At 47.6% G+C, this 23,298-nt stretch overlaps 1 protein-coding gene across 2 annotated transcripts in view; it reads right to left on the bottom strand.

Moving 5' to 3' along the window:
- Window positions 1-16,457, bottom strand: part of LOC119383839 (venom metalloproteinase antarease-like TtrivMP_A) — a gene marked incomplete at its 3' end in the record, with an annotated part of 117,927 nt that extends 101,470 nt beyond the window's left edge. The window contains 1 exon segment of one of the 2 annotated variants that reach the window (XM_037652118.2): window positions 16,338-16,457. In XM_037652118.2, the coding sequence (XP_037508046.1) occupies window positions 16,338-16,398 (61 nt within the window). 2 annotated transcript variants of the gene reach the window in all.
- Between the last annotated feature and the right edge of the window lie 6,841 nt (window positions 16,458-23,298).

The raw sequence follows: 23,298 nt of genomic DNA, 5'->3' as shown, positions 1-23,298 counted from the left end.
CAACACCCGGAATTCTGGAACTCCTTGTGATGTTATGTTTGGGTTCAGAATTCGCTCCAGAAAGAATGGAGCAGCCCGCAGGTCGACAAGCACACGCAACACGTCTTTACACTCACGAAAGGAGTGAACGAATAGTAAAATACAGTTACAATCGACATGTTGGCTGCTACGCGACATAGTGAAACAGTGTAGTACAGTCCGTTGTCGCAACCGATGAGGTCGCAGAGTTCAAGGTGTCGTGCTTAGAGCGTCTGTCCGATGCCGTAGCTCGGTGCTTTGTCTGGATGAATAAAGTCACGCGGGGACCCGCTCCACGGTTGACGCACTTGGCCTATGCGTACTCGTGGGCGGGACCCTGAATGTACCCCCCTGCACACAGGGGCACGGCTTGGCCCGGCCTCGTGCCCGGTCCCCGTCCTGATCTTCACGTAGCGGAACAGGCGGGAGCGCCCTGTTAAGTCGAGGCAACAGGAGGTAGGGCTGCGGGTTCTCCCGTGGACCGGACGCCCAGCGAAGGGCTGCCCAGCGCTGGGATCCGACTCTCGCGCACGGCCCACGCACTGATGACGCTCTCTCGAGGCACGCCGCGCACACTATCGCCGTTCACTTCGCCACCGCACGGCACATACGCGGTTCGTCCCCGCACGGCGCGCATATCCAAAAGGCCACACAAGTCGCCACCGCAGGGCGCACTGTTTTGTTTTTGCCTACGTTAAACCCGCGCGCAGCATATATTATCACATCCCTTATTGGGCGAACTTGTGCCGGGAACATGAAAGGTCAAAGTACAAGCAATCACGCTGAACATAGTGGCGAGAACAGTCGTCAGCCACCAGGTAATCTGATCAGCAGTAAGAGCATCGGCATACAAGTGGCATCGACGAATGCAGTTTCATGGTTAGTGGCCGCTTTAGCTCCAGAATGAACTCTACTCTTCGCGTTGCGCTCTCAAGCTTCTCAGAACAATCTAAAATAATCAGGAATTTGACATTAGGGTGCTGTGCCAAACGCTGCGCTTACACGTGTAGCAGGTCTGCTACACGAAAATAGACAAAGAGGAGCGCGCGGCAGTAGCTTTCTTATTAGCAGTAGTAGTATTCAATGTATACAAAAATATACAAGGACAACAGGAAAATAGGGAAGCAGCAGGCTGACCACTGCCACCTTGTTTCACCTTAGGGAACTTGATATATAGGAGAAACTGCGGGCTACTGCAATGACTGGACGCGAGAACACAACTGGGCAGTAAACAACATTGCGGACGGGCATGTGAGGGAACACTGTGAGCGTTTCAACTGCTGTCCAATTCTTAGTAGCAGTAGTAGTGTTTATTGTTGAAATAAAGCTTGATTCTGCAGCCCAACGGGTAGCATGACGGAGCGTCAGAGAAAGTGGGAAATAAAGACGATAGCCGAAGAAGAGACGGATAAACAGCCGTGGTCTCGTCTATTGATGAGGGAGGCCGGTGGTGAAGGGAGTGTCCTGCAAGTTGCGGGCGCTTAACGGTAGGTGATGAGTCCGGTCGCTTCCACAAACCCCAAGAGGATGTGGAGAGCCCGGAGGTTGGGAGGCGAAGGGAATAGAATGTCGTTGGTGGTCGTCGCAGGGAGGCCCTGTTGCCTGTAGGCAGTACTGATCATTGAGCGTTCCTGCGTCAACGTTAGGCAAGCAGAGAAGGTGTTCAAGATTATCGGGCTCGGCGCAACGGTCGAACCGCATTTTTGGCATGATGCGGGGACAGAGGAGAAAGGGTGATCGTGGAAACTATTGTAGCGTTAGCTACACTTGCCTAGCCGGGGCCAATTTCTCGTGGATCCTCAAGAGCCGCGCTGCGCATGCGCGAGGATAATCAGCTTAGAATAATCAGCTGAACCTTTGCTGACGCTACGTATATCCTGGCATTGCCGAGCTAAGCCACTGCAACTTTTTTTTTATATTGCGGGCACCGGAGACACGTGCAGTAGCTGCGCTTGAATAATATTTGAAGCTTTATGACGTCATGTAGCTTCATTTTTAGCTTCATATTTGTGGCTTCATGACGTCATGATGTTGATGACAGTTCTTTTTTCCATATAAGAGTATTTATGTTTCTTCAAAGAAAGTTCTATTGATAGTTCGCGCTTCTCTGTTGTGTTTTCTTCTTGTCCTCGTCTTATTGACATGAAGCTCAACCTGTATTTTCTTTTTCTTTCTTTTGTTTTTCTCGCGCCACGCGTATACTTGCAGGGAGGCGCTTTAAAAGGCGCCCAACGATCCTTCCTCCGGTGTGCGTGCTGGCGCGTTTACGACATTGCTTTGTCGTCGTCCATTGAGGCAATGACGCACTTTGTCACACACACTACAGTAAAAGCTCGTTAATTTGTATTTCAACGGTACCGGGAAAATGTCCACATTAACCGAATGCCGAATTATCGAAACTATGAAGAGAACAATAAGCAAGCGTCGATTACGTGAATCCACGTTATTACGTGAATCCAGTACTTCTTTTGCACAAGAGCAGTGTGAAAGCAACGATTTTCGTCAATGTCGACCTTGTTCACAATTTTACCACGGCTCAAGGCCCTATGTCTTAAGCCGAAACGTGCTTTGAACCGTACCGCCACCACAAACATCACCACGCGCACATGACGATAATTATTTCACTGGAAAAATAGCCAGGATCTGGTCGTTTGCCCATCACAATGTTGCAAGTGCGTTTTATACCAGCATACGGACCACGACTAACGCTCTTCATCTTCGACAGCTTCCATCACCGTGTTTCAGTTATGGGACATTGCGCTCGCACTGCCCAAAGTAAAAACAAAGCTGAAGTAAACCTGGCTCGCTAATGCAGTATTGTATGGCAACCGCGCCTTTCTGAAGGGCTGAGGACATTTTGGTTATTCGCGAACGTCGTTTTCTCTCTTTTGCGTCGCACATTTTCGGTGCTTCGTGCTTGGCGCACTACGAGGATCTTCCGAATTAACCGGCTTACGGTGAATTATGAACGAATTAACGAGAGTTTGATGCCGTCAAAAAAATACATATACTACCAGGACCAGATAACGCGTCCGAATATTCTGATTTTCGGAATTAATGGAGGTCCAATTAACGAACGTTTACTGTTTACCTTAGAACGACCAGCGCACTTTTTATGAGGGAGACCAATTCAGGGCAGTTGACTTTACCGTTTTCGAGTCTACCGTTTTCGAGGGATCACACCCTCTGGCAATATTTTCCGCTACATTTCAAGGGCTGCGCAATCTCCAATCCCGTGTTTGTGAAGTGACAATTTTTTTGCATTGACATTCGACGAAGTGATGATGTGTACTCATGTGCAAATCAAAGACGGAAGACGTATGTTTCCGCGGGGAGTAGACACACTGGTATTGATGGGAATGCACGCACCATCCGAACTTGGTAAAATACTCTATTTGTTCGAGCACATATAATCTGTAAATTTTCCTCTACTCAATAAATTAACGAGCATGACCTGGTGCGCACAGGCAACTGCGGACCCAGCCCACTTGGTGACTGTCAATAGTGACCTGATGAACGGCGTACGCAGGATTGAGCAAACGCACCTCAGTGCCTTCCGACATCATTCACATAAAGCGATATACAATGTCATGCGCCCAGACAGCGCCTCCTCTATTTTAGCGCGATAGCGTTACAGAGCTCGTGTCGCAGAAATTCCGGTGTCGGCGTCGGCGACGACGCTGTTTGTTGTGAGCGAAAAATAGTCCGTGACCGAAAAGGCGAGAAAAAAGCAAATAAAATTAACATTAAAAATCTTCGGTCCCATTGAGGATCGAACCCGGGTCGTTCCCGTGGCAAGCAGGAGCCCTACCACAAAGCCACAATGTTACATTGCGAATTCTTTGAAAACAAAAACACTACATAAATGCCATGTAGTGGAAGGAGTCTCGCTAACGCATTTATTGCTGCATTTATTGCACAATCGCGCAAGGCGACGCTTAACTGCACCAACTTGTTCAGTGCGATATTCGTGTGTGAATAACTTTGAAGTACACAGGCATGTGAAGATCAACTTCACACCTTTCGCACTCACATCGGCTCTCGGACTTCTTGCCGTGTGCCTTGCAAACTAAGCACAGCCTTGAGCGATTCTTCTTTATTTTCTTCGGCAGGTGTCACGAAGAAAATGAGCACATTCGGCTATTTGTGGGCGCATTGACGAGGCCATCAAACTAAGTTTCTTGCGCGAAGCCATGCTTCGAAAAATCCGGTATAGTGCACCCATCTCCGCTAAAAAAACATGCTAAAGACACACACACACAAACACAAAATTACAAACAGCTCCACAATGGCCACCTATGTAAATCTAGCGGAAAACATATCGAACAAGCAGCAAACATTATAGCCTCCGAGATGGAAAACGCGCCGCGTGCCCGCCATCTCGGAGGCCATGCGACTAGAGCAGAGCCCTTGCTAATCGATGAGTGCCGGCGGGACATTCATGTCAAGTAGTCGCTCTCATGTCAGGGTTGTCTTGGCGACGTTGACGCTTGGCCTCCGCTTCTCGAGCTCGAAGTTCTGCGTCATTTTGGCGTCGTTGACGCCTGTGATCGTCTTCCCGCGCTCGTAGTTGGGGATCCACATCACGGCGACGACGCTTCATTTCAGCTTCCCTGGCTCTCAGCAAGGCATCGTCATGGCGTTATGGCGTTTGACCTCCGCTTTCTTGGCCTGACCACGTCGCGCGCGCGCGTGTGTGTGTCTGTGTGCGCGTGCGTGTGTGTGTAACAACGCACATTAATACTTGTGCACTTAGCGGTGGAAGTGCACACTAGCGGCCGGATTTCGCTATCGCGTTCAACTCTTAAAGGCGAAGCTTAAGGGTCCCACAAATTTTCCTGTGCCTGGGCGAAGCAGCGGAGCGCAATGGGAACCGACCGTCGACGTTAGTGCGGCTTTTAACTGCCGGGCCCGCCACCGTAGTAGACCCGCCTTCGCGTCGTCGCTCGCGGAAACGAATGCCGTGGCTGCATTCGAAGCTGCTATATGGTTCACTTTTCGGCTGCATTCGCGTTGTTTAAAGTATAACAAAAACTTGTAAACTGGAATCATGAAGCACTTTTTCTGGGCAACCAGCCCATTCCGAAGGCATGTGTCTTCCGCGGCTATTTGATAGAGAGGCTAGCGCGTCGTCTGCTAAAACGATACTAGAGAGCGCATGCCAGTGATGCGCGGAAAATTGTTTTGTCACCGTCACGGTCGGTTTACTGAGAGTCGGTTTTTGACTGCCTGAAATTCGATTTTACAAAGCAACATTTGCAAAGAGCTATTACTGAAAGCTTGACTGTCCGGACGCAACACGGTCATGCTTAGGGATACTTGCCATGCTTGGTTCAGTTGTTACCTTGGGCTGCAAACGTGAAGGGTAGTCTGCAAAAGTGACCTACTGCATCCTTCTTAAGCCGCCGCTTCTTATATTCTATGAAATATTCGGGTCGTTAACGACGGCTGCATATTGTAGTGTAGTTTTAAGATGTATTAGGAGACCAATTATACCGCCTAATTACTGCAAGCCACCGCCACCGAACACCAGCGGCTGCTGGAATTTCATGGAACGACAGCCGAACAGTGTATTAAGGCGAAAGCCTTAGATGCCTCATCAAACGCGAAAATTGACCGTCGGCGACGTCAGCACGAGTGATGCAAAAAATAATTACGCGATGGCGTCATCATATGACGTCACATGTAATAAAAATTTGTGACATCATCGTGACGTCACATAACGTGACGTCGTCATATTATATCTTCGCTTGGTCAAAATGAGCTCATCACGGAGGCAGTGCATGCCTCCGCTGATGTGCAGAAAGCTTGCACTGCCTCCGATCCTTGAGGCTGTAAGAAAACCACGTTAGGCGCAGAAATATCTCGGAGGGAGGCAGGGAATGTTCAATACATTGACTAGAAGAAAAAGAAGAAGATGGTTTTCGCCTTTCAGTCGTCTTAGGTGAATGCATAAGGGACCCTGTGATATTTTTTTTCTTTATCAATAAAGGGAAATAAAAAAAGAGGCAATCGTGGTTTCTTTCTGTTCCATTTGCAGTGTGGAACACAACACTATGACATACTAAGGCATTGGAGTGATTGCAATAGCCTGAAATAGAAAATAAAACGCGAATACTATCAAACTCGAGTGCAAACATCGAAGCGGCTGCACGGCCTGACAGGCTGCCTGTGGAATACGTACAGCGGGGATCGAAAGACACGCGAACATGCGGCATCTGCATTCTTTGCTGTTTCGCATTTATTTTATAGTGGCTATACCATGGATGATTGATGAAAAGACGACGTCGTCCGTGACACAATAAAATACCATCTAGCATCTTTTTATTGCAACCACGGTTAGAGCGTAATGAAAACAGCGCGCCTTATGTTCGCATTTCTTTCCATACCCCCTGTACCTGTGAAACCTTGCACGAAGCACAAATCCATTTAAACTGGGATGCAAACACGAATTCGTGAGCTTTGTAATACACACGGCCGTTCAGCGCCAGCTTCCCGTAATCTACTTGCACAGCGCCACCACGCGGCAGCGGCGAGCGGACGCGGAGAGCGCGCTCGACGGCCCGAGGAGAGCGTTCGCCCAGGCACTGCTCCAGAAGACCGAGAATGTTGAGCGGGAGAGCCCACAGGAAGCGACCAGACTTCGTGGCTATCATTACACTTGGAACGAAGGCGCACCATTTGTGCGCTAGGGTTACGCCCCGCCTATTTATTGCAATAGCCATTATTGGACAGTCTCGGCTGGATAATGTCGGTCCCCGTCATTCACCGTATATGTATAAGTGTATACTTAGAAAAGCCACAAAGAAAAACAATGCAGGAATGCATTCGCACGAGCGGAATCGAACGGGCGACCTCTCGCTTTGCAGCCCGCCGCGTTAGACGTTAGGCCACGACAGCACCGTTTTTCAAACTGCCAACAGCGAGCTATTTATATACACCCTGTACTTCAGCATGCTTTCTTAGTTGCCACATAGATGGCGCGATGTGCGCGCATGTGGCGCGCTTTAAAGATCGTCGCCCCGCCCCTGCGAACGCCGTTGCGCTTCGCCCTACAGGGCAAGATCGCCTATGTGCGCTTATGTCGAGGAAAGAAGGGGGTGGCGGAGCGGGGGGTTGTATGTCTTGTGCTTTCCCTGCGAGGTCCGCGCTGAAGTCACAGAGCGTACGAAGGTCGCTTCTCTCGCTGCAGCGGCCGCGTTTGAGAAAGGAGCGCGCTGTTCAAACAGAAATAAGTAACAACTGTGACAATTAGTTCGCGCTCGTCCTGTGTGTACCTGTTCGTTCTTTTCGTGCGTCCTTTGGGCCCGAGCGACGCGCTGGCAATTTCGAGCGGCTTTCCGTTCTTTGCGTTACATTCCAATTTATTGGTACCGCAATCATTGCTTCGCCGTTGCGGCGAAACCGTGACTTTTTTGACAATTGTTGCCGTTACTGTGCGAAACAACAGTCACGAGGGCAAATACGTTTCACCTTCAACACCCCTTCTCCCTATGACGCACGCACGCTACTCTCGTTTCTGAACAACCGCAGTACTAAGTGACTTTAATCGATGTTCTCACGCCATTCGCGCGCGTCCTATGCCGTTACATAACTTGCCTCGATCCTACTGCGCACCGTGCGCTGGTCGTCAGAGGATCGTACCTTTCTTGTACCCGGTACGGACACAGAATTATTGCTTCGAATGTCTCTATAAATTTGACCGCAGCAAAGATCAGTTGACACCGGATGATCTTGCACATCCTTCAAACAACGCTGGTGGCTAGCCACGAGTGCTCCACTCCGCAGGTATAAGGTCCTCAGGGATGATTTCCCGCGGCACAGGTTTCCTCTACTACAGATACTCACCAATAACACACACAAGCGCAATCTGTTACACAATTTAGGGCCCTGACAGTGTTCCTTGGCTAACTGAAAAAACGCCAGTCCTGCGCTGAAATCGCAGCACAGTCACAGCGAAAGCTGGAAGAGCGGTTTTTCTAGAGCCCGTTGTAAGTTCTCTTGGGCCTACAATACAACTACAGTAGAAAGCTACCCACTACGCCATAAATCACAATTTTTGTGAAGTTGGGAAGCACCTACTGAGCCATTATTCGTCATTCTACGGAGAAGCAAGGAACAAGCTACACGTCTGTAAGGCATTATGTGCACTTTGTTGACGCGACGACTGATGACGATGAAGAATTATGGCTCAGCCTTTTTAATGGGTTGGAAGCTTTAAACGGCCCACCAGTTATGTAATTTGCATTGGGTGACGCCCGGTTGCTATTTCCCTCTCCCGTCATGCTGTATAACATACGTTGACGTGGGAGAGAGCCGGGGTGGGGGGGGGCAAAGAACTTCACTGAGACCCCGAGGAAATGGATCATGCGCTTATGGGCTTCCTTGGCAACCAATACAAGTGCACTTGCGAGGAACCCACTGCGCTCTAAATCAGTGGCACAACAAGCACTGTACCATTTTTCGTCATTCTACGGAGAGCCGTGGTACCTGCTAAACGCATGTAAGGCATTATGCGCACTTTGTTGATGCTGTGCCTGATGACGACGAAGAATTATGGCAGAGCCCTTTGTAACGGGTTGGAAGCATTCAACAACCTACTCGTTGCGCAATTCGCATTGTGTGACGCCTGGTTACAGAATTCGCGTTGCGCGACGTTTGGTGCTTATTTTACTCCTCTACCACGCTATATTGTATATGCTCCTGTGGCTCCTTCCCGACATGAAGCCTCTATAGGACCTTTTTGCGAAGCAGTTTCAAGTACCGGCATGGTTCAGAGGTTGAACACTGGGCTCCCACGCAGAGGGCCCGGGTTCGAACCTCGTTCCATCCTGGAATTTTTTTCTTATTTCGTTTTTTGTTTATTTCGAGCGATACTGGTTACGGACACCGGCGGCAATACTGGTTACGGACACGGCGCCAAAAACGGCCGGTGAAATGATCTCATAACAGCTTTCGCTGTAAAACATATCGGCTGGAAGAGGAGTGACAAAAAGATAACGGGCTTTCAGTCCCAATGATTCTGTAGCACGGGCTTATTTGCGGTAAACCCTTAGCGATATGCGCTTCTATGGAGCGGAGAGTAAGTTTGTGAAGCATCAAAAGTACACGTCGCGGTCGTCGTGTGGTTGTGGGGCTCGACTGCTGGCCCAAAGTTCCAAGATCGAATCCCGGTCGCGGCAGCCGCATTGCGATGGAGGCGAAATGCTACAGGCCCGTGTACTTACATTTAGATACACCTTAAAGAACCAGAGGTGGTCAAAATATCCGGAGCCCTCCGCTACAGCATCCGTATCATAATAATATTGTGAGTTTGGAACGTGAAACCCCAGAAATTATTTTTGTAGTTATTGAGTTGTCAAAGTGCCTATTTGCAGCCGCATACACTACTTAATGTACCTATGTCGATAACTGATCTCAGGTACGAGGCTTATGAGAGAGAGAAGTACTTCAGGCCTAACTGAGCCATCTGAAATCGCCACATACTCAAAACATATAGCGGGAACCACATTGGGAGGACACATGTGCTTCGATCCAAAATTGTATCAGTCTTCCTAAAATGTCACAGCAAAATGAAGTTAATTTTACATCTTGAAAGCATCCCACTTCTTCGTCCTGAAGTCCGGGAACAGCGTTTTCGTAATCGTGTGAATGCACCTAAAAAGGCGGCATCAGAGTGGGTGAGATGGAAATATACAGACGGTCAAATATCGTATAAGATGATACTCCACCCAACGAAAACACAAAACAATTTATAATATTTAGTGTTAAGAGGGCGGGGGTGAGCCAGAGACCAATTGTGTATAATACAGACAACGCGCCCCTCGGATAATTCCCCTACTTCCATATGTGCACATTGTTATGCGGTCGGACAAACGCTAGTTCGTCGGACCGACGAAAGCTGCTTGCCCCCGACGAAAGCTAATTCCTCGACGAGAACTGCTTGTGCAGGCATTCCATTGCACCTGATACCACCCGTAGCGACTGTCTCATCGCCCTAGCTTTTGTCGTCAACGAAAGTCGGAGAGAGACTCTAAACCACGACTCCACCCATTTCCAAGAGCCACCATGGATACGCTGAAGACCGAGGACAACGGGACCGCTGCAGACAGCGTCACGTGGCTCTCATCTCAGGTAGAAATGTCAAGACTGGATGCGACGAAAAACGTGCGACAAACTTGTCATGACCCCAACATCGTCAAAAGAAGATGCATGCCACAGCAGTTGATGTCAGGTGAAATGGCCTTGGAGGAAGAGCCGAGTAAATAAGCAAGTGCCGAGCGCAAGGTTCAGGCCTTGAAATGGACCTGCAAAAAATCAGTGCCACCGAATTCCACCAGTGCACTGCCGACAATCCAGGGATCCGAGCCACGTGCCCAGCGGCACACGTTGAATGGCACATCAGAGATGTTGACAGCTGTGTCATCGTTAAGCGCAACAACCTGTGTCTTGACGAATAAGGCCATACATCACCGCAAAGACCATCCGCTGTGCTCACTGTAGAACCGTATCACCCTGATCAAGAGCTCAACTTGGAACACAAACCTCAAGCAACCATCTATTGCATCGCTCACCCTCAATTTCCATGGGTCGCCCCCCCCCCCCTGTGGAAAGATATTGGGTACGCGAAAGTTAGTGCTACACGGGCTCAGGATAGAAACGGAGCAGCAATGCGTGGAATGGTGAGGCTGGATGCAATGGCCGCCAGATTAAAGAACTGTTTAGTGTGTTTTTGCTGTGTGTGAAGAATGCTCCGTTACATTATAAATGACACATCAGCAACGGTATATAATCTACACTTCTTAAATATCGTAGCCGTAATCATGTTTGTATTACTTAACGGTTGAGGAAGTAGTGGACACCTTAACGGCTTTTAATGTACAGTACGGTCCACTGTTAAAGGGAACACTCGAATGTACACCTTTCATTTTGGTTGCCCCCTAACGGCTAGTGCATGTGGAAAGATTGTTCGTGCATGTGCATAGTCTGTCATAAGGGTTCAGAGCTGTCAACCACCAGTAGTGGTATGCAAATCTAAGCCACAGTGCTGTTGAAGGAGAGTGAAATTCGGACATACCCGGAACTCAAGCGCTCCCTTTAACAGTGGACCCGTCTGTACATTGTTAACAACTTTACGAATGAGACTTCAGTTGACAATCAGCTGCAATAGTTAGATGCTAACCTGACGTTCGCTGCAGATCATATGTACTGGCGTCGTGAAGGAATGTTTTCCACCATTCGAACGAGCCCATTCTAAATTGGTATATTCTGCTGCTACTGTGATGTGCCTTGAGGCTGCTCTCCAAAAGTCGTGCAATAAAAAGATGTGCGATAGCTTTGTGCGCACATTGGCAGACTTGCAGAACCTGGTCGCCATCGCTCTGTCATTGTAGCGGTGGCAGAGTCGCTGTTACAAAATCTTCAAGGCCGCTAAATACCTCCCCGGTGAAACACGAGAGAGTGGTTTCTTTTTCGGCGCCACTACTCTTCCTACAAGCCATTTCCTCCCCGCCACTTATTTATTCATAAAACATGTGCACAATGTCAGCACTAAGCGTTGAGCCTATCACGAACCCGCACTTATCGGCTACAGGCATCTCCCCTTCTCCCTTGACATCTCCCCTTGCGCAGTCAAAAACTCAAAAGACGAAGCGAAATCAATTGCTCGTGCACGGTAGTCATGCGAGAGAAGGCATAACGAGCATGCGATTGCACGGCAAAGCGGGTAGGAGACAATTCACAACTAATATTCCTCGTTTATGAGCCATTTCAGAGGTTATTTCCTCGTGACGTCAAATGAAAAGACTGCTGGCGTAAGAAAATGTGCCGAAAAGTCGGGAGGCGCCGGCAGAAAACAACGCGCTCGTCCTTTCTATTTTAAGGTGTTCTTTAGGGGCTCTTTAAGGGCACAAGAAAAGCAGCAACGGCCGACAGTGCATAGCGCGTGACACGACCCGCGGTTCTGCCCTATGTGCGCCGCGTGTCGCACTCGCCCCAGAAAGTCGCTTGGAAATGCTGAGTTACGACCGCCCTTTCGACTGCAAAGAAGCTTTCCATTACTTACTCCCGCATTAGTTGGTGAATAGAGCCTTGCGACAAAAGGCATTTGAGGCCCTTTGTCAAATGCACCGTCAGTGTGGTCCAAAGCTCTACATAGACCAAACGTGACTATAGATAAATGACAGAGCGGGGGAGGATATGCAAAAGGTAAAGAAAAAGTCACAGTTTCCCCTCAAGGTCGAAGCAATGAATGCGATAAGAAGAAATAGGAATGTCAAAGGAAGAACGGCAAGCAGCTCGAAACTTGCTGCGTGCTGCTCATGCACAAACGACGCAGGAAAAGAAAACACACAAAGCGAGTGCGAACTAACAACTGTCATGGCTCGACACTCGCAGCTCGCTGCTGAAACACAAAGACGGGCGCACGAAAAGAACGCATAGGTATAGACTGGTCGAGCGTGAACTGTCCCAGTTATTTCAACTAGCCCCTGATTTTTCTCTCCAAGTCTGCAGAACACTACGTTCGCAAACGCGGCTGTTGCAGCGCGCAAAGTGACCCTCGTGCGGTCTTCAACACAATCTTTGCCGTGAAAGCAGAAGACGTACAAAGTCCCCCTCAAGAAATAAGCGCGCAAGCACGGTCAACCACGCCTTGTATGCCTCGCGAAATACTACAGAGTTTTAGAATTGGGGACCCAAGAAATTTGCGAGCCGCCAGCGCGCATGCTCAGAACGCAAGCCACTCTCGGACTCTTGCGCTCGCATTGTCCCTAGTAGCGCCCTCCTTTGGGACGCGAACAAAGCCGTAGAGCGCGACCTCAAGAGAATAAAATAAAGATGGCGCTTGGCAATGACACGTGACGTCACGGCTCGCGTTTCCTGCTGACGTCGATCCTGGTCGCTAAGATAAAAATTGGGGGACACTTAAGCTTCGCCTTTAAGAGTTGAACCCGATAGCGATACCATAACCGATAGCATGCTTTAAACCAGGAGCAATTATGCGCGAGAAATTTTTTCGAAGTTGCGATGCACACACTACGTGGTCTTAAGAGAATACGCGCAGTAATGTGTGTACCTTTTGTAATGTGTGGCTGTCTTTAAACCACCAAGTCGTCATGATATTGACATGGTGTGACGCCCGATGGCAATGTACGCTTGTACCACGCAATATTACTGCGATATTACATCTCGTACTGGGACACCCGTATACAGGACGCGCATTTTTTGGAAGCATGAAAGTTACTTTCAGTGCAGCTCCAAGCAGAGGCGTGGCTGTGTAGTAGAACACCTGCTTGCCACGCAGACGGCCTGGGTTGGGTTCTCACTCGGACGCAACATTTTAACACGAAAGTGTTTTATGCCGGGGTCCACCAAGTACATCCGTCACGGATATGACGTTGATAAAATGGACGCCAACGGGTGAGAAAGAAAAAAACCAAGAAAAATATACCCCGCTGGGAATCGAACCCACGACGTTGCGGCCGCGACGGAAAGCGCCCGACGCGCTACCGAGTAAGCTAACTCGGGAGATGCTAGACACAGCGCGAACGCGCCTTATATCTTTCACACATTCTCTTTCGCGGCGGGCGGAGCGGGGTGGTGCCGCCGTCTGTGAGGTGTGAAATGAAGTAATGCTTCACGATCGACACTTACTAGCGCTTCCTCCGAGATTGCACGCGATATCGGAGGTAATGGTTAAAGCGTCTCGATACCAGAGAGGTAGACTGGCCGCGCTGGCGTCGCCGAGGCACGCTTGACGCAGTTACGTTCTTTGCCTTTGGCTTCGTGTTAGCGTGCGTCGGCTCATCGGAGTAGTGCAGCGTCCACGTACACCAACGGGATTTCTCCGCGGCCGACTGCTTCAATTGCGAGAGCACCGACTAACAAAACTGCTGCAATATGCGTTGCAGAAAGGACGCGATTTCGACGGGCGAATGTCGTGCCTTGGTGGAGCGAGAGCCGCGCCTGCGAGACAGAGGCCAGCGGGACGCACGCGTTTGCGGCTCAGGCTACGAACCTCTACCTCCCGTTTTGCTGAAGCGCAGTGTGTGTTATTTCACGGCCGTGGTTATGTATGCATGAGCACAGGCCTCGGCTACCCATTACTAGAAAGCGCACACCGTGCCGTTTCTCTCCTTAATTGACGACGCTTTGAAGAAGCGCATACCGGGTACCAGTGTTGATTATGAGCTTGTTGATATCATCCTTACGCGGGATTCACGATTCGCTGTGTCCAAATATCACATCGTCAGCTACCGGAACGGTTTAATAATGATCATGGGCGTTAGTTGTCGCGATAGAGACATGCTGTCAACATGGGTGCATCCACGTCAAACGGTGCTATAGCTGCCAAACACGAATAGACATTGTACAAGCTCTCATACATCACTACACAATAAGCACTACTTCTGTGAAGACACGTTTAACTTTCGTGTTATACCGATTCCTATGAGGGAGGGATCAACCATGTTTTTTTATTATTTATTTGCAGCTTTTTCGATTTTTCGGTCACGGACAAGATGATGATTTTTTGCTCGTAACCAACGACGCCGACACCGACAACGACGCCGACGGCGGAATTTCTGCGGTACGAGCTCTTTAACGCTATCGCGTTAAAACTTCATTTGGATCTAGTTGGTACATATTCCTCAGGCAAAAATTACAGCGCAAACGCTCTTCTTTGTCCTTCTTAATTATTCTTTAGTTCTTTGGTCCAGTACCTATCTAAACAAGATTTCATGTCTTCGCGTATCTATTACACTATCATCCTTGTTAACGTCATTCCTGTGCTATTCCTGTGCGGTGAGGTTGCCTTGGGCCTATATATGCACTGACGCATGAAAGAGTAAAACATTTGTTAGTCAACGTTTGTGTTGTACGTTTGTTTTCTTCGTGGGTGTCTTGCGCGTTCGCGCTGTAATTTTATGCTCGGGAATCTGGTCGCAGTGTACGATATATACTGTGATTCTGGCTCAGATGTCTCGTTTCTTCCCTCCTGTGGCATAGGCCTACAAGAGCCGAAGCTTTCTCACTAGCTCGCGCCACCACGAGCCACGGGACGCTCTTCTTTTTCTCTGGCCGACTGGCCACGATTGGCGCAGCGCTACTACCCCAAAATGGAAAACTAGTTCAGCAAACGCCTCACGGGCAACGATGCAGCATGGTCCGCGTCTCGCATAATATTAATTTCGCCACATGTGGCGCCCCGTGGGTTTATATTCTTTGGTTAGTACGATGGAGAACGTATAACACGTAGCGTAACTTAGTAAGGCAGCGCGTTGCGATGTGAGGGGTCGGAGGTTCGAATGTCCGGTCACGCGCTTGGGAATTCTTTCTTTGAAATTATGTTCATTTGTGGCTTTTATGCATTTATATATATATATATATAGGCCATGGCGACGGCGGGGGCAAAAAGCCGCCGAGGGTGTCCATACACTTACTACCACAATCAAAAGACCACAATTTAGCCGGTGATTTAATGCGTGTGCTTGCGATACTCGACGACGCACATTTGAGCGCTTGAAAATTGCGCTATATCGAAGAAGGCAACTGCATGCGTTAGTGAGCCTGTACAATGGAAAGAACTTGTTGCTGCCGCGCGCGCGTAAGACGCATCTTTTTTTGTGCACGTGCTGTTATTGGTGCAAAGTTTTCTGTATTTATTTGGTGTTTGCACCCACCAATAAAGAGTTTGGGCTTGTCCCCGTTGCCTACCTTGTAAACGTGTCCTTTTCTTCACGCAACCTTTTGCATTCAAGTACGCATAACACAGAGGCCATCAACGTTTTTTCTAGACAAATATGCTATGCTAAATATTTGCATTGCAGGTTCTATCACGTGCGTAAGCTCTTAAACTCGAAACGTGCAGCAGTAAAGTATGGACATCTTTGTAATTACTGTAGCATGAATGCATAATCAAACGAACCAGCATATGTATTCTTCGAACGAAATGTGTCACCAAAGCGAACGGTTGTCTTCGCCAGGACAGCATTGACAAAGACAAGTCCAAAAGAACTTTTTGCTGGGCTAATTGGTGCATACTTAAATACCGGAGAGCGGCGCAAAACCGTACAAATATGTAGACCAGGGAACAAGCACAAGCACGCTTGTACTTGTTCTCTCGTCTACGTCTTTTTCCAATGTTGCGCCGATTTCATATATTTAAAGACAAGCCCACTATTCGAGATGTTCACGCTATTCATATTCCGCTATTAGTGAGTTCGTATCCCTTGATGCCTGCACACTTCGATGTACTTATATTTTTTTTGGACTACAACGTTACAAATATCGCATGTAATCAAGCTGAAACTCGTTGTTACCTTTGTTTTCGTGGACTGCCGCGAGTACAAGGACAAACCATCTCATTAGGTTGGGTATCATGTTGAAAATAAACAGAATGCCTGCTGATTCATATCAAGACAACCATTTATAGAAACCCCCGAACGTCCTTTCAGTATATAAGCTCTATAACAAATACTACTGACATCCTTATTCCACAGTGGCAATATACGCGCACATAAATGGCGGAAACCCTGCCCTACATATATAATGTTATCTTTGTCATGTCGCGGTATATAAATGTCAAGGAGACACGCGTCGAAATCAAGGCGTTTAGTGTAGCGAATGTCACCGCTCAAGTAAAATGGGATTTAGAAACCTTCTTTGTATTGAGTGTAAACATAAAGCATCTAATGAAAGTCATTTTCACTAACACAATATTTGCGCTTATTAGGTTAACAAAAAACGCCCCTCTTTCTTTTTCTTGTCTGTCGCTTAGTGCAGGTTGTTTAACAAAGAATATTTGCAACAGAAGATGTAACCCATGTTTACCTTTTAGATTTATTCGACTGCCCTACACATTGTTCCGTCTTTTTTAGGATGGCATAACCTTTCTTTTTCTACGAGCTGCTGCGAAATGCGCAGTTCCTCACAAAGATAAAAAGCTTTACAACTTTCGTAGGAGCTCGAGATTTTAAACGGAACCGCAATTTTTTCATGTGTAAGAGCCACCTAGGGCTCGTTGGCTCTTTCGTGCTGCTGTTAATAGCGACATCCGCAAATAAGGAAGCACAAAATGACATTAACTTCACGGTTGACAAGAGGGCCGAATTTGGTGTTGATATATCTTCACCTAATTGTTTGCACATTCGCAGCGGCTTCATACAAAGCCTGGTGGAAAACCGCCTAGGAAAAGCTGCTCTAGCTGGGCGTAGCCACTTCAGCACTTCACACGGCGACAATACCCACATTCTGTCATAAACGACGCTATCAAGAAATCTGAAAAACAGGACCGCCGCCACCTGATAAAAACACGAAATCCGAAACCGCAAATACTACTCCCAATCTTATTCTAACATATTCAGCCTCTCCGCCTAACATAAACCGCATCCTCAGAAGGCACCACAACATTCTGCATGAAAGCGACAAGTCACGATGTGTATTCCCGGAACCTCCACGCGTTGTCTACAGACGGGCGAGGAACAGTTGAGATATTGTAACGTCCTCTAAAGTCAACACTCCTGAATTCACAGGCAGCGACCCATGCAACAAACCTAGGTGCAAACTCTGTCGAATGATGAACGAAGTGTCCACTGTCACCAGTACCGCGTCTTCATTTTCTTATCAGATAAGAGGCAACTTCAACTGTGACAGAGCGAACATCATATACCTTCTTGAATGTACTTTATGTCATGCCCAGTACATCGGTCAAACTGAGACTGCGTTCAGGATGAGAATAAACAACCACAGAGTACACGTAAAGGCCCTACTGCACCTTCCTATCTCCAAACATGTTAATAATCTTGGCCACCCCTTCCACACAATTTCTGCTGTGGTTGTGCAATCCAATTTCAAAACACACTATGACCGGGAGGCTCGGGAATCGTACCTCATCCACAAGTTAAACAGTGTCTCTGGTGGCATAAATGAAAGCATAGGCCGACTATCGTGTATGGCCTGCAACGAACCTGAAAAATGCAATTCCGCGGGCAACTAAGTGACCGATCCCAAAAACTCATTTGTAGATCCGGAATGCAGAATTTGAAGAATGCATATCCCTTTCATTTCTGCAGTGTACGTGATTACGGTTATGAGTGTAGAAAGTCACATATTTGCTTCACTAACATTATTTTCGTCATTTCATTATCATTGCTTTGTGAATCGGCGTGCGTGCTCCTTCCTCCGTGTACAAAAGATGTAACCTTGTAATCCTTTGGCGGTCGCTTGAACATCGGTTGTTGTTTTAGATGCGTACGTGTGTGTATATGTATGTGTGTGCGTGATTATATATAGGTTTATATACATTGATATATGTATGTGTATACGCTTGTATGTGTGTGTGTGTATGCAGGTTACATATAATGGCTCTTTTGTTGAAGTAAATGTCTGATGTACTCCCTCAATGCCGCCTATCCTGCATCCTGGCAAAACGAATTGCTTGGCGCAATGCAGACACGGCACAAAAGGAACGTACAAAAGGAACAAACACGAAGTAATTTTTGTCAGTATGCCCCAACTAGGCCCCCCAAAAGTCCCATAATATCCTGCATCGGTTCTCAATATTGCACACCGGCGAGCCGCATCTCTGACATTGCGGGCGGTCCTTGATGAGTGCCGCCAGCGCCTGGAAGGCCCCCGAGGTAAGCGGTCGACTTCAATGGCAACACCGAACCCCATCCCTCAGCTGCACGGGTGGGCACGCAATTAACGACTTTCGGCGCGTTTCTGCAAGATAAGACGCAGAACAAAGACACACGCGCTGTGCGTTGACATCCGGCGTCCGTGACCATTTTACCTTTCATCCCGAAGTGTATGGTCCTTCCGTTTTAGCGCAGTAATCACGTGCTTGCCTTGTTCACTCGTTAACTTTTTTTGTTCCCGAGCCACATACGTAGCCCTGTTTCTTTCGCCCTGTCTATTTGCTATTTATTTCTTGTTTGTTTGTGTGTTCTAACTCCGCCTCTTGTCAAGTTCTAACAATTGCGACACTGTATGTCAGTATGTATGTCTCTCGCTCTCTCACTTTCGTTTCTTTTTCTTTTTTTTGCTGTTGTTGTTCTGGCCCCTCGCCTTGCCCCGTTCCAACGAATCGCGACGATGCATGCATCTGTGTCTGTGTTGCGACAATCTGTACTTAAACCCCAACGCAACGTCATAATGTCATCTTTGATAAAGGCCGGTACCCGGCCGAAAGCTCAGGATATATATATATATATATATATATATATATATATATATATATATCGCGAGAAAAGCTTAGCGAGTGCATAGATTTCGAATAGCGACGGCAATTTCACCTACGTTTGTCCATTCAACGTGCGTCAAGAATAAGTTGTTAACGAGACGCTATGTTGTTCTCTTATTAACTAAACGTCCAGTTCCAATGAAGTCACCCCTACAACGTCCAAATGAGCATAACTTAACGGAGGTATACGATAATTCGCTGAGAAGGGGATATCGCTGGAGAAAAGGGGATATAGCTGTCTTCTTCAAAGGCTGCAAGGGGCTCCCTTAGGAGAGTGTAGGTACAGTAGGTACACAAGCTCTAGCGCCCATAATTAGGCGTTTTCTGCACTATTTTTTAGCCGTACTTACCGTAAACTTCTCTATTTCAGCCGCTGCACACTCTCGTTGCGTCTTTTGGAGAAATCAGCACAGCGCCATTTCCTGTGACCCTAGAGCATTCATAGCCCTGTATCGCGCCCCCCTCTCCTTCTGCCCCTCCCCAGTTATGCGACCATATCAGGTGTTCAGCCTTTGTACCTCTTTGACCTTTTATAAATGAAGCTTATACTGCTTCACAAATGTCATTGGCGTTGTAAGAATGACCGCAAAGAAAAGAAGAAAAAAATCCACTGCACCCGCGTGTGCACGAAAATGCGGATGTACAGAAATAAGGCCCTCGAAGCTGCACGGATCATCTGCAGGCGAATTTTTCGGTTATTTGATGCTCTCTCGATAGTGGGCTTCTCGGTGGTCAGCCGTTTCTGAATCGACAATCTGATCTTTTGTGGTGATTATCGAGGTGAGTTCTTCATGCTGCCACATTACGCTGTTGCCTAAGCATGAAAGCATGTTGGTCATTGTTGCCTGTAGCAACAGAACTCTTACGCTGCTCAACACGTGGATGCCTGTGCATTTCTAAGCATGGAGGAAGGAAACAGTTAGGAGGGAGCATTGGTCACGGTTATAGGAAGAAAGAAAGAAAAGTAGTACGTTATCCACACGCACGCCAAGCATCACTTGTCCCCATGTTCCTCATAGGACAAGATCTCCAGAATTTTTTATTCTCGCATGACACCGATCCCCATTTGTCACGCCCAACTGCTCTTGCCCTTCTTTCTTTTTTTCTTGTATCCACTTTTTCTCAGACATTTTTGTGCATGGCGAGATTTAGCGATGCGTATATAATACGTTGCTAAATAAGGCAGTTGCTGCTATATCGAATGCATGGCCCCTTGTCGAAACGTTGCCTCCAGCGACATTCCCTGCTGAACAACTCATCCCTTCAAGCGTTCAACTCCCTCTGAACTTCTGCCGTGCGTGGAGCTATGCGTAATATATAAAATGACATACCGGTGCGTAATTAGAAGGTGCGGCGTATTGTTTTAAAAGCACAACATCGATTGCAGAAGCGTCATACTGAAGAACACTGCAAAAAAACCTTATGACCTATTGCTAACGTGATCAGCCGCTATTCTCGCGTTTTTACCGTCGAATGACGACCAATAAATCCTGTATGGATTAAGCTCAGGAACCTAACCTGACAATTATTAAAAGGGTACTCACGGAAAAAATTTAGTTTGACGTTTTTTTTTCTGCAATATGTTGCTGAGGCCCAATTTGTAATAACACGACACATCGCCTGCTGCAGCGTACGGTAGACAATGAGTCTCTTTATTACCGACTGGTCTCAGTTTCGGTTTTGAAGAGCTCCGAGAACGGCAAGCAGACGGGTGCACCTAATGCTATATAGCATTAGGAAGAACTGCGGCGCACTTCCCTGCTTCCTGCATCGTCTGACGGAGCTCTGCCTGCCGCATGTGCGTCATCGTCGTAGTGATCATCGTCGACTGCTGACGACGACTTTCTGCACACTTCCACACTTTCCGCCCGTTCCCCGCGGACACGTGCTCGCGAGCAGCCGCCGAATAGCAGCCTGCTGGCGCAAGCGCGGCAACGGCACAATGGCGACTATGACATCTTCATACTAGCTGCACCAGCTTGGAGCCAGGTCACAAGGATGACCTTTTGGCCACCTTAGATGGTGGCGATATCAAAATTCATATAAATTTCCTCCAAAGCCGTATTTGCTGCTGATATTTGGCAGATGTTATACGCATGTTCACTGGAACCAATCCCGCAGGCTCATATGATGGGCTCATAGAACGTCTGGCACGGTAAAGTCGTCACAGAAAATGTGAGTGTCGAACAAAGCAGGAGGTACCTTGTAGACAGGCAGCGTGCAGTAGCCTAAGATTGTCCAGTTTTGCTAAATGTTAAATTTAAATGCCCGGCTGAGTGTCATATTCTCGTTGACAGGGCTTCTCGCAGGTGCAGAAAGATTACGAACTCTGCGATGATCTTTTGGAAGACGGTATGCCAGATTCTTAGAACTGCGCACGTACTCAAAATCAACTAAAAATGCTTTTAATGCTACAATGCCTGCGACAGCCGAAAAGCGAAATGAATAGGCAGATGCCGTGAGTCAGCCGGCTATCCGTTCACAATTTTCACCATTTACCTGTAGCAGTCATGATGTTTTCGGGTGGAGAAGCAACAGTTCAATTTTTCCAATCATTGCGCACGTAGCAGAATTGGATCTTGTCTATCTTCCACCAAAAATAGTGTAATAGACATAAGCACAGGAAAAATATGCCAACATAGCCGTATTTCAGGAGGTTGTTCGAATAAACAAGAAGTTCAAACAGTACTTCTGTATAGAATCATTACTCACGAATATGTTTCGTTCGTATGTTTCGATACCATTGCAAAGCACTGTAGTTTTGAGAGATGTCAGTCGCCGATGTCAAGCCACGTGGTACCGCTGGCAGTACCTGCTATCTCTATCAGAACAAAGTGCAAAGTAAGTAACATGAATAATTGATGTGGGTTACGTACCGAAACGGCAATAGAATTTAGAGACGCCGTGGTGGAGTGTTTGTGAAATTGGAACCATCTGGTGTTCTTCAACATGCGCCTAAACTAAGCACACGGGCCTACAGCATTTTAGCGGCATCTAAATGCAGCCGCTGCAGCCGGATTTCGATTCCGCTACCTTCGAGTCAGCAGTCATCATCATAACCACTAGACAACAACCATGGTTACTGCAAGGTAAGTGATCTTTGCCAATTTTTGTTTGTGGCACTTGATGTAAGGGAACAAGGATCTAATAATATTTTGTTAAGGAAAATAAATAAATGATCTAAGGAGTGTCTGATTTTTGGAGGTTAAGGAGCACAAAGGTTGAAATAACGTCGTCATCTTGCTATACATTCTGCAACGCTTAAAAGTGATAGCCTGCTGTTCGCTTAGCAATACATCCAGTAAAACAATCGGGACCACACTTCGTGCAAGACAAGGAGCCGCAGTGTGAGACATGCAGTAAATTATTTTGACTTTTTCAGAGGATTACCCGCTCCTATAACGCTTTCTGCACCTCACGCGCTCTTTCACTGCCCCCAAGATCAGACAACCTTTGACCGACCGAGGAGGTCAAATGATGAAATCATCATGTGACGTCACAGCATGATGTTACGTGATGTTTCAGCAACCCTCATTTCCCCGCTCGCTAACCTGCAGGAACAGTATTAACACGAAACTTGTTCTTCATAGAGGTTTTCCTGGGACTATCGGCGTAACGCTCCTCGCAGCTCTATCGAATATGTGGCACATAAATTGCGGAACCCCCCCTACTCACCTCCGGTCCACTAAAAAATAAAGCTGTGTCTAACAATACTTCACCTCAGAAGTTCCCTTCAGCACTGTGAACGCTACAGGGCCCCTTAGCCAATAGGAAAGGCGATTAGCCCCTCCACGCGTATTCACCCGTGTCGCGTCGTCTGCTCGCGCGCGTAGGGAGAGTAAAGCGAACAGACGGCATTGCAGAAAAACAAAAAAAGACGTCTGCGCATATCCCAGCTCTTGCCCTCCGCTTCGAATTTATCAAGCCGTCATCGTGGGCTGTGTGACCCGTAAGTTAGAAAATAATTATTTTATTTGCTTTAGATTATTGCGCTGACGCTTCGACAGTAATGTATTCGTGACTGTATGCGCAAATTT

Source organism: Rhipicephalus sanguineus, chromosome 2, assembly GCF_013339695.2.
Source record: "Rhipicephalus sanguineus isolate Rsan-2018 chromosome 2, BIME_Rsan_1.4, whole genome shotgun sequence".
NCBI lineage: Eukaryota > Metazoa > Arthropoda > Arachnida > Ixodida > Ixodidae > Rhipicephalus > Rhipicephalus sanguineus.
Note: the sequence above shows the minus strand (reverse complement) of the source record. Positions and strands in the feature narration are given on the sequence as shown.